Below are 12,267 nucleotides of genomic sequence, written 5' to 3'. Positions count from 1 at the left end.
ATCACAGAGAAAGTGATTATATCCAATCACAGCAGCCTACCCATTTGCAATCTTCATTACCGTTTGTACTTTCTGTGGTTTAGGAGGAAAGAGGTGCAAGATCATTGCAGATAATGTCTTCAATTTGTTTCTGAGAAACTTCTCATATTCTTTAGATGAAAGCCATTAGAAGACACTAAATTTGTGCCATACCTGAGAGCTCCATAACTCACTTCAGATATGAAGGAACCATAGCTTATTGCTTTGATTCTGCTTCAAATGAAGTAGCCTGCGGTTTTTCAGTTGGATTTAGATGCAGTCAGCTTCCAGCATGACCTAAAACCTCACTGGGAAACACTAAATCTAGGGTCCACAACAAGCCAGATCTTTTCTAAGAAAACTCATGATAACGCAAGCTGGAGGCTTCTGAAGATGTGAGCAGAGATTGAGCCTTACTGCCAGTACAAAACGCAGGCTTAGGTTTGTGCTGAAAGACCATACCAGGATGTGTTTAACCTACACACAAATACATATCACCTGCAACTCAAAAATAGTCTGGATTAAGAGGCCTTCTTAGTAATTCATCATACTGATAAAAGCACACTAAAATTAGAGGTGTAACTTACTAATGTACTTCAAATCGCCTCTCTAGGTTATTCTCTTTCCAACTCATAGTAAACCAGATATAATCCTCTATGTACAGCCCACCCCCCTGATTAAAGACTGACTTCCCCAATCAAAAAACCCAATCAAATCAAGACTTTACCTGTAACACAAGTCAATCAAGCAATGTATGGTTACTGAATTACATGACTACACTGGACAAAAGCACAGTACAAGTTGTGTGTCTATGTGAAGACCATCTTTGACTAGAAACCAGGTCAAATTCTGCCCTAGAATCATGCTCTCTGATAAAACACTGATGTGCTTTTTAATAATAAAGCTCTGGATGTTTTGTATGTGCAGCAAGTCAGAAGAAATATCAGTTTTGAGATAAGCTACTAAATTGTATTTTCAAAGTGTGTTTGTGTATATTTAGATATATACTATACTTATTAATAAAAAATACATTTTAGATATTTATGCCTAAATACATTATTAATATATTTATAAAATGCATTAATAAATATTAATATATTTTACGTATTTATATCTTTAAAGTATATTTATTGTATGTCAGCGTCTCTTTTGCTGGCATGGGCTTTTTGAAGGTGGGGTGTTCGGCTTATTTTTTTTTTCCCCATTTTGGGAGAGCAGGCATGATTCAAAATTTATTTCCCACGTGTTTAGGAAATTTTAATTAATATCCTCAGACCCTAGTTTGAGAAATTTGAATAGAATATGTCATCAGCTGGCACAACTACATACTTAATAATGAAAGTAACTGAGAAAACTTCAGCTGATGTAACAAGGATGTTTTAAATCTTTAAATAAAAGTCGCCTTGAAAGCAAATCCCTACTTAATTTTAATCACGTTCGTTATTTATTTATATACAAATCAGGTGAGGAAACTGGAAACTATTCTTAAACACAAGGCTTCTTTACTTCATTTAGCAAAATAAACACTTGTTAAAAGCTATATTACCATCTAAGACTACGGTGAAAGTAGATTTGTCTTCTTGTAAACTGCAAATGTAGACTTTTTTTGAACTTCCATTTTACTGAAACTAAAAAGCAGCTTTTCATTCAAAACTCTTCAACGTCCTACACAATCTTGCATTTTAACCCCTTGAAAGAAGGCACCGTGAGATTAATTATATAGTATTAGTTAAGGACAGCCTTAAAATGTATTTCCTTAATGCCTCCCTACACAGAAACAACTACTTTCTTCAAGCCCATAGAGGTCTCCTGGAGGTTCTAGGGGAAAGGATAGAAACCAGCTCTCTGCTGGAGGAGTAAAAGACTCAGAGAACCTGGCACACGTGATGGCAGTTACAGCCTTCCAAGTAAAAGTCTGCAAAACAGGAAGGTTTGCAGATTTCTGAAAAATATCCACATGGACCTCGAATACTTGATCACAACTGTGTGTTCCTTCAGGTTTCTATAGGAGGTATGAGGAGAACCACCTTGTTTTCCTCTGTAGTAGGATGAAATTAAGTTTGTTCTCTGAGCTCACCTGAGAGTATATGGGACTGTGAATAACAATCTCTTTGCACTCATTCAAGACCCTAATGAGAAGGCACCCAGAGGCAGCTATGTGTACATTTCATTCCTCAGCAAAGCCAAATATCCTTTGCTAATGTGACATTCTTTCCCACGGTATTACACCAACCACTTTAGTTGGGGTGAAAAGATTCATTTATAGTTCTCCTTTCCCCAGAAAACAACCTGAACTGTCACTTTTTGTTCCACACTCAATTTACAGCATATCCGTGAAACCATGTTCTTGGGTGAACCGAGCCTCCACCCTCAGGTGACACAGTTTTTATACTCTCCTTGCACAGTAACCAACATTTTTCCCACTTGGAAATGCCCCACTGCTCCCCTAAAACATGGTCTGCTTGCACAGTTTTTGGAGACTAAGAAATGCTTTTCAATAGCCCTCATCTCTGTTTGAACCCATCTGGGTAGCAAAAAATATAAGTTTCTCTCTGTGGGTGTTGGAAAGTGCTGGCTGTTTTGAAGTTCTGGATTTACAGCTTTCCAAATTCTCCCCCTCCACTCACATATTTTTTTTAGCAGATTTACCTTCTTGTGGATAAACCATGTTATTCCTCAGACTAAGGACATCTTTGTGATGTGGAAAGCAAGATAGAACTGTTCTTTAAAAATACTTATTCTAGTTCTAAAAAAATGTATGAACTGTTTTTATGAAAGTGTAAAGGTACACAATGATCAATGATAACATATGGGAATAGTCAAACAAAGCTGTACAAAGTAGGGAAAAGAAGGAAGAAAAAGGAGAACTATAAAAGTTGTATTAAATACGTTTACTATGCCAATAGTTTATAGGTCAAAGAAGACTTGATTTCTTAGGAGTAGCATCTCATCTTTCAGCTCAGTTATTTGTACCTTCAGTTGATACAGCTTTGGGGTTTTTGTTCAAATTAGAAACAAAGCATCAGTTTTTAAAGCAAAACCAGTTTGTGATATGGACAAATTAACAGAATAAGTGCATTTTATACGTTCAACACACAAATACAAAAGACAAACAGATATTCTAAAGATAATGTCTGTTAAGAAATAAAAGAAACATACTTATTCCAACCCAGTATTTCTAGATCTCTGACAAGACAGGAGTAGTATTCTGGCGGCCATGGTATATGCAGGTCTTGTGTATTCTTTAAAGCAATTTCCTGTTTAAAAGAACATTAAAAACATCATTAAGAGACATTTCAATATTTTTGCATCTATTTAGTCATGTGATTTTTGCAATTCATTCAAAAATATTAAGCTTATGTAAAATTAACTGTACACTGCATTTGTTTTGTTATAGCCTCCAGCTAAAGCAGACAAAGAAAGCTGTTTTGTAAATTACTTCAGATACTGGTAATGAAAACATCTGCAATTTAAAAAAACCCACAGATGTTGACAACGTAGTCTTCAGATGCAAATATCAAATGTGCCTCTTTTTCAGCTAATAAATTTGAAGTCAAGCATCTTGACTGAAAGAACATTTCAAAAGAAGGTTCTATTAAGCCCACAGCTGTCTCCTGGGCTCCACAGCCACAAAAGATGACACATATATGAAATCCCCCATATTATTTTTAAGTATCTGTATGCAACTTTATATAGAAATAATAAAAAAACCAAACCAAAACAAAACAAATAAAAACAACAACAAAAAAATCAATTTCAGTTTTAGCATCACAGGATCCTGGAGATTAAGTTTTGGTACAGACAGTCATCAAGTATGTCATAATGACTCAAAAAAGAATTTTTTTATCAAAAAGGTAATGCCGTGTTACAGAGAAAACCAAAACCAAACCATGTGCCATTCATGTTGTGCTACTTGTTCTTTAAAAGTGTACTTAAGTTAAAGTTATGCTTACAGGATAAATAAATGAAATTTCTGATAAAATTATTATTAATTTTAAATAAAATAAATTATAAATATAATAGTAAAACCAGCGTAACAATCATTTCTGCTCAGTTCTCCTGCAGTGTCTTCTTTAGTTTTTACTACCTACACTAAGGATCACTATTTTACTATTTTGAATGAATTATGCTTTCATTGCCTTATCATTTTCTGAGTGCTTGTGTATCCAGGCAAATAGACCGGACTGTGAATATTGTGAAATATTCCAAAATAGCCACATGTAGACATTCTTATTCAGTCCTGTTCCAAGCACCTTTGCCTGGTTTCGTGTAATCCAATTTGGCAGGGACTTAACCACTACTGAGGAAAAGCATTCCCAGCATAGAGCAGTTGTGTAATACCAGGAGGGTATTTTTGTTGTTGTTTTGAAGAGTACTTACTGTGTTTTATTTCTAAGTTAAGTAGGTTGTACGCAAGTATTCTGTGCCAGGAATGTTCATGGAATAATGTTTTACCAACAGCCAAGCAATTGTCTGTTTCGTGTTGTTAACTAAAGACTTTGCTACACTTCAATCCAGATTAGAAAAACTTATTAAAAGAATAAGCAGGAGTCTTTGAACTATAAAAAAAAGCAGCACTTTACATTTATTGGTCAAGTTGTCACACAGGTGAAAGCACCTTCAGCAATCCACTGACTGTAAAATCCTCTGTATGATTCTAAGCTTTCTTTACCATCCAGAGAAAACCAGGAATTACAAGAAAATCATTGTAAAGAGGATGGATCTATACTGAGATCCCTTGCCAGGATTTTTATTTTTCTGTAACACTCCAATTTCCAAAGTGTACAGTCACTTAAAATCCTAAAGGATATTTATACAAATATTACATGAACAGCACACATACAAAATCACCTCTGCTTTAAAACAAACAAACAAAACAAATGTAAATACATCTATCAAACAGTAAACTGCAAAAAAATGAAAGGGAAAACCAAAGCTATAAGACCATTCCATCTCCCACATATATATTCTGGCACTTACCAAAACAGTTTTCAGCTCCACCATAAAACTGACAAGATCTGGACAGCTGTGCAACCTCTGGAGGGAACACAGTATCAGTTCATTTTCTTCAGCTCCTAACTTCTAGTGGTAAACAACTTCAGTCTAACTATCTATTTTTCTAGTACTGCCAAACCGACTGGCATAAAAAATTCCAACTGTATACCACATGTTTAAACATTTCAATTACAAAACAAATCTCCCAGAGTACAGGAAACTTTCAGTAAAGTTAACCATCACTTTCATCACATCATATCACATTACACATTTATGTGGTTTATGAAGACTTTACACTTTACTTATTTACAAAGACATTTCTGAAGACTTTAGTCTTCACCAATGAGAACATAAGCTTTAGAATCACCCAGAAATGTTTCTCAGGTGGTTACATTTTCTTTAGGAACTCTCCAGACCCGTCTGTACCTGATTACAGATCCCTGTCTATCTTCAGTACATGTTTACACTTTCATTTCCTCAGCTCTGTATCTTTGGCTACTCCCAACTCACAACCCTTGTTCTACAAAGCGGTGCACAGTCCATGAGATACAGGGTCTCAACTAACAAACTAACATGTGTGACAAAGATGCCTTCTTAGAAACAAAATATTCTTTGTGACTGCAGGGCTGTTACATCCCTGCTCCAAAGTTTCTTCTGGTTAGGGAGGTTTAACTCAGATTCCTTGACTGTCTACAACACAGAATGAGCTAGATTTATCAATAATTAATTTGAATTCTCTTCTTTGCATTATGAACAGCTTGTTAAAAACACACACACACACACACACATATATATATATATATATATATAAAAAAAAGGAAAAACAAAATCCCCTCCTAATTGAGAGATTAAAGAAAAATTCCAGTGAAATGTCAGCAGGCATTTATTAAAAATCATTCTATCTTCAAAAATTAAAGCTTGAATAAAAATAAATATTTACTAAATTCTATCCATCTCTCTCTAGATTGACCTGCAAACCCTCAAGCATTTCAAAATAAATCCTGGCCATACAATGAAAGGAGAGTTCTTTAACACTTTAAGAATATGTATGTGAGTATAAGCTTTTCAGAATTGTTATCAGTATAGATTTGACAGAAGTGGTTTTAAAAGTTATGTACCTGCTTTAAAATATGCAGATGTCCATGCAGGATCTTCTTCAGGTGCCAGCTACACTCTATCCTAGACAAACAGTATTTTGCATAAACTTTAAATTGACATTATATGATTTTTTTAGAAGAGATCAGAAAGTCTGCTACACAACAAAAAGGTTTTCTTCGAAAAAACAAAGTAAACAATACTTCAAAACTTCTGTTTCATATTTAAAGTTACTTAAAACTTTCAAATGTCACTATCCCAAAGCCCATTAAAAATTAATCCTTTACCTACAAAAGCCTGTTCCTTTGCAGAAAACAACATAATTCTTGCAAGCTAATATGACTTCATAAAATATACCAATATTTAAAAACAATACCCTGAAAATGTCAAAGTCACCTATGATGTTGTTCTAAGTACCCCACTTAGGAGATAATAAAGCTATTGAATACCACAGCTGTTCACAGCTCAGAGCAGGCTGGCCCAGGCACAAGTATGGAATACAATGTTAAAGACTAATCCATGCACGTGTGCATACACACAATACACATATCCACACCACACCACCCCCATATTACCATGATACCCACAGTAATAAGAACAGAGCTTTTAAAGTAAAGTTGGGTAACACAATATGTATTAACAGGAAAGAGAAAATTAAGTTTAAAAAAGCTATGCTAACCATCAAGTACATAATTGATTAAATTTACAACTTTGCACTCAATTTTGTTTCCCAAATGATAACATATGAACATCTTTTTCCAACTACATTGATTTATATATAAATACAACCAATGAATTACAACAGGTTTCAAAGTTAATTAACAACAAAATATTTTGATATAGGCAATGTTTATTGTCAGCATTTATTAACACTGACGCTGTACAATTTTGTTGCAAGGTTGAATTGAAACCAGTAAGAATTAATTACCACACTGATATTGGAAAAAAAAGAATAATTCATATGCATATCCATCATTGCTTTTATCAAAATAAAATTTCATTACATACACTTACTGCTTTCAGAAAACTATCTCACCTTGCATTTTTCAGTTGAAAATCCATTGGTAACAGTATCCTGATATGGAAGTCTCTACCCTTTAAAATAAACATTTAGTTAAAGGAAGGTCAGCAAAGAAAAATATTAAGACACTTGTGGGAAGTATTCCCAATAAGATCAGCTACTAAGAAAGAAAGAAAGTTCATCTTATCTGACTTTCCAGAATATTATTCATAGTTTCTTTATTTAGGGGAAAAAAAGCAGCATGAGTAACAGGTAGAAATAATGCTGATTTTAATTCTGAAATTGAAATACTCTTAAACTCCAACTCACAGCATTCAGTAAGAATTCTTCAGTGCATCACATTTCATTAAGCAAAAATTACGCCCTTTAGATTAAAATAAACATTATCCAAATCTGGACAAAACCAAGACATATAACTTAATCCAAGTCATGCTGAAGTACATGGAAGTCTCTTCAGCTCAAGTAAAAGTTAAAATTTACTCTTATCATAGAAGTACTACACTAAAAAGGAACTTGGGCACTGATCCACAACACATTTCAGCAAGGTTTTAGAAACTGTAAACAAAAAACAATCCCAAGTACATGAAGGTATTTATTTTTTCCTGTTAGTGTAACCCATACCAAGCAGATCTTAAATGCCACCTACTTGTATTTTCAGTAATTGTCCCTATTTGTGATCCTCCTTCTACTTTCTTATGGGATGATCAAAATAAAACTGAAATAAAGAAAGTCTGCAAGTAGGTTTAACTCCTCCCTGAAGCAAAGAGGGAAATTATCTCAAAACTTTTATTCCAGACCCTGTTCCAGCTCAGCATACCTCGAATTTATGTCCACAAATTCTGAATTTTCTTCAGCAGCAAGTTAAGAAGAAAACAAGATTTCCTCCTGTGATTAGGTTACTAATACAGTGGATGCTTCATCTCAATTTCCAAAAGGCTTTTCATACTGTTTCCTATTAACATCCTCATAGACAAACTGAAGAAGGATGAACTAGATCAGCTGACAGTGAGATGGACTGAAAACCTGCAGAGCTGCTGGGCTCAGAGGGCTGTGATCAGCAGGACAAAGCCCAGCAGGAGCGCACACAAGGGATCTGTCCTGGGGCCAACACTAATTGACCTTCTGTAGTGACCCGGCTGATGGGACAGGATGCACCCTCAGCAAGTTGGCAGAGGATACAAAACTGGGAGGAGTGGTTGACAGATCGTGTGATTGTGCTACCATTCAGAGGGAGCTCAACAGGCTGAGGAAACAGGCTGATGGGAACCTCATGAACTTAAGAAAGAAAAGTGCCAAGTCTTGCACTGGGAAAGGGTTCACCCATGCACCAACACACACTGGCAGCTGACCAGCTAGAGAGCAACTCTGCAGAAAAGGACCTGGTGGTCCTCATGGACATGAGGTTGACCCTAAGCCAGCAACATACTCTTGCAGCAAAGAAGGCCAGCAACAATCCTCATGTGCTGGATTAGGCAAAGCATTTCCAAAAGGTCAAGGGGGAGGGTGATTCTTCCCCTCTGGTCAGCACTGGTGAGGTACACCTGGAGTGCTGGGTCCTCAGTACAAGAAAGGCATACACATACTGGAGTTAGTCCAGTGAAGAGCTATGAAGGTGATTAAGGGCTTGAAGCATCTCTTAATTGAGAAGAGGCTTAGGGAGCTGGGACTGGTTAGCCTGGAGAAAAGAAGACTCAGGGGGCATCTTGCCAGCATGTACAAACACCTGATGCAGGAGGACTGAAGAAGGTGTAGCCAGACTTCGAGTAACATAGTCTGACAGGATGAGAAGCAATGGGTACAAGTGGAAACACAAGAAATTTCACCTAAATGCAATGAAAAAGCCTCAGTAACAACGGGGGTGGTCAAACACTGGAACAGGCTGCCTGAGAGGTTGCACAGTCTCCGTGCTTACAGATATTCCAAACTCAGCCAGACATAGTCTTAAGCAACCTGCTCCAGCTGACCCTGACAGAGGACCTCCAGAGGATTCTTTCAACCTCAGCATTTCTGCAATGTTCACAAGTGACAACAAGATACATGTTTCAGAGCTGAATATCGCTCCTTGGCACACCAGTTGCTTCCAAACTCTCCCAGAGCTGATGTTTACTGTACACTTAAATTAAGCGCATAACCTCAGACTCTGCTACATTACGGCCTCAGCCCTAATCAAAAGATCACATCTGAGAAAAGACGCTCGCATTCACATCCTAACCTTCCCATTAACTCCAGGATGCATTCTAACACACAGAACATTTCAAACGTTGAAGCTGTTAGAGTACAAATATAATCACTCGCTTGCAAATGTCTTGTGAAAGCTGAATACGAGAGTCACCAAAAATCGTCCTGAATTTTGACTAAAAAACTACCTTTTGAAAGTACAAGTGTGACACAGCTCACGTCTTTTGTCTTCTATTTATTTATATAGGAAGAAAATCCCACATTGTTTCTAATGAAAATACACCCATTAAGAGCTGTTTCTGTGGCCTGTGTGCACAAGCAGGTGTAATGTTTTAATGAGCCACGGCTATAGCATCACTATGTAGTGCCTGTGATGGCAAAGTTGGCTTAAGAGGACCCGCTCACAACCTGTCTTAGGTGTTGTTCTTCTCCCTGCACTGCAGCTTACCAGATCCTCTGCGAGATGATGCAGCTACTGAAACTGAAGCCTCACAAACACAGTAAGCGAGAGGAAGCCACCCACAACGAGCCATTTCCTTCAACTTTTACCTCAGGCCAAGAGGACGAGGGCATTGAATCTACCCCCAAAATAACACTTCGACAAGTATCATGACGAACGCGGCCAGAAGAGCCACCCCGCGTGCCCGAACAGCCCAAACCCGCGGGATGGCGACGAGACCGCCCCCCCCCCCCCGCAGCATCCCCACGGCACGCGGCCGGCAACCGGCCCCGCAACGCCCCCGGCGCTTCCTGCTTCGCCAGCCCGGCGGCTCCGCGCTCGGCCGGGAAACTGCCAGCCCCGGCGAGGGCCGAGGCGGGAACCGCTCCCCCCCTCCCCGAGAGCCGCTCCCGGGGCTGCCCGCCCGCGCAGGCCTTGGGCCGCGTGGGGAGGAGGCTGGCGCGCAGCAAAGGAACGCGCCGCCGGCCGAGCGGCGTGCGGGACCCAGTACCTGCGCGGTGACGAAGCCCTCGTAGGCCGTCCCCTCCCGGTTCTGCGGCAGCAGGAGCGGGCACTGGCGCCGCAAGGCCGCCGCCGCCGCCATGTTCTGTCCTGCCCGCCCGCCCGGCACGGCCGTTCGAATCCCACGCGCCGCCGCCTGAGGGGGCGGGGCTCGCGCCGGCCTTCGCCGGAGGCGGGAAGGCGTGTGGGGGCTCCGGCAGCGGGCGGCAGCTTCTCGGGCGCTGAAGGAGCCCGGCCTCCCCGGCCCGGCTGCGGAACGGCCCCGGGTTCCCTCACGGTTTAAGGACGTCCCGAGGGCGCAAGCGCCCCGGACGGAGGAGAACCGTCAAGCAAGGCTCTTAACGCCCGACCGGCTGCGCCAAATGGATTGCAGTGCTACGCAAGGCAAGGCAAGGGATTACTTCTGGCTCGGTTCATGGGATGCTTTTCTAGGAAGCATACAGTGTTTCCTGCCACAACGCATTTAGGGTCATAAAGGGTCTTCTGCCCTCTCGTGTGGGCGTCTGGATAAAAACCTTCCTCACTTTTCTCGGTGGGCTGCCACTAGGACCTGACAGTCACTGTGTCCGGGAAAGCCTGAGGAAAGAGACTTGAACCAAACTTTGGGGGTTGTTAGGTAGGTTGTAAGAGGCCTTAAGACTCTGCATATTACTAAGGCCGAGCATCATGCAAAACAGTGAGAGGCAGTTTCTGGCTTAAACAGACATATTTGAGAAAGAAGAAACGGTTTTATGAAGGGAAAGGCTATTTACCAAGGTCACCTAAGAGTGTGTCACAGAACTAGCGACAGTCTTGAGAATAAGGCTTCCAGTGTTGGGTATGGTATGAATTAACTAGAGTGGCTAAACCTTGTCAACTTTTCCAGTTATTCATCTCCTGTAATAGAGGAGGTTATTTCTCCCAAACGTATGTTGAGTTTTTCATATTTTTAAGCTAGTGCTTCTCACTGTGGAAATGAGGGCAGAAGGCTCAGCAAAATGTAGAAAAGGCAGTATTAGCAGGAGCTCAGCTGTTCCAGGTTAGGGAGATGCAAAGTGGCTTCAAGTGTTTCCTACAAGTTTTTGTGGCAGAGAACCAGTGTCTCTGATTGCTGGCAGCAGCTGGGTACCTGCAGGACAAGAGGAAAATTGGAAGAGAAGCAAAGAAAACAACAAAAATGTTTACAGCTGCAGCTAGATCTTGTTCCCTTAGCTTGGGAGACCCATATGCGGACTGCATAGAGATAGAGGAGTCAAAAGTGGTCAAACCCTTTGCAGTTTTATATTGTTAGCTATTAGAAATATAGGTACTACATGAGGGAGATGAACGTGAAGCTTTGTTTGCTCATCTCATCTGAGCTACCTGTTAAAGTCTCTTGTGTTCTGTGTTCTTTTTGTATGTTGCCAAAGTTCCTTTGTCCTGTATCCAAGTGCTGCCAATGATTTGCCCAAGCATCAGGTGTACAATGCACTGAGTCAGTAGAGAGCTGAAAGAGACCCAAGATTTACCATTTAAATTCATCATAGTAAAATTTGCAGGAATATGTGCTAATAAAAGTATATCCTCAGTGCTGGTTAATGTGTTTTTCTACAGCTTGCAAGTGCCACTGATGATTCCCAGACTTCCAGCAAAGTATAAGTGTACCTGAGAAAGACATGTTGTAGCAGTTCAGTTCTTTGCAAAAATGTTGTTCTAGTCACTCTTTTTCACTCCAGAGAATTTTGAACAATCCAAGGCTCAGTTATCAATTCAAGAAACATTTTCCAAATATATGCACAAACAGGTTTTAAATACCACTATGTTTAACCTGTCTGCCCATAGTTTGCTCCCCTAAAGCCATTCATGTGCATTTCAATACCCAGCATAGCTCACCTTGAGTAGTTAAGCCAATGCTTCATAGTAAATTGCATCTTTCATATTATCTATTAATTTCATTTTGATCAAAACATTTCTTCTCTTAACCTGTTCTTCTCTCCATATGCATCACACTAAAAATTACCTAGAGGTTATTTCTTAATTG

The 12,267-nt window shown here is 39.5% G+C and overlaps 1 protein-coding gene across 1 annotated transcript in view; it reads right to left on the bottom strand.

Moving 5' to 3' along the window:
- Positions 1-10,629, bottom strand: part of FANCL (FA complementation group L) — a 32,141-nt gene extending 21,512 nt beyond the window's left edge. The window contains exons 1-5 of the mRNA XM_042789696.1: positions 10,258-10,629; positions 7,145-7,203; positions 6,132-6,192; positions 4,999-5,055; positions 3,178-3,275 (exon numbers count right to left, since the gene is read on the bottom strand). Coding sequence (XP_042645630.1) covers positions 3,178-3,275; positions 4,999-5,055; positions 6,132-6,192; positions 7,145-7,203; positions 10,258-10,350 — 368 coding nt within the window. The 5' untranslated portion in view covers positions 10,351-10,629. The remainder of the gene's footprint in view (positions 1-3,177; positions 3,276-4,998; positions 5,056-6,131; positions 6,193-7,144; positions 7,204-10,257) is intronic.
- Between the last annotated feature and the right edge of the window lie 1,638 nt (positions 10,630-12,267).

The sequence above is a fragment of the Tyto alba genome, unplaced genomic scaffold, assembly GCF_018691265.1.
Source record: "Tyto alba isolate M040663 unplaced genomic scaffold, T.alba_DEE_v4.0 Super-Scaffold_16, whole genome shotgun sequence".
In the NCBI taxonomy this organism is placed as follows: Eukaryota; Metazoa; Chordata; class Aves; order Strigiformes; family Tytonidae; genus Tyto; species Tyto alba.
The sequence above is the reverse complement of the archived record's forward strand: the minus strand, read 5'-3'. Positions and strand labels throughout refer to the sequence as shown.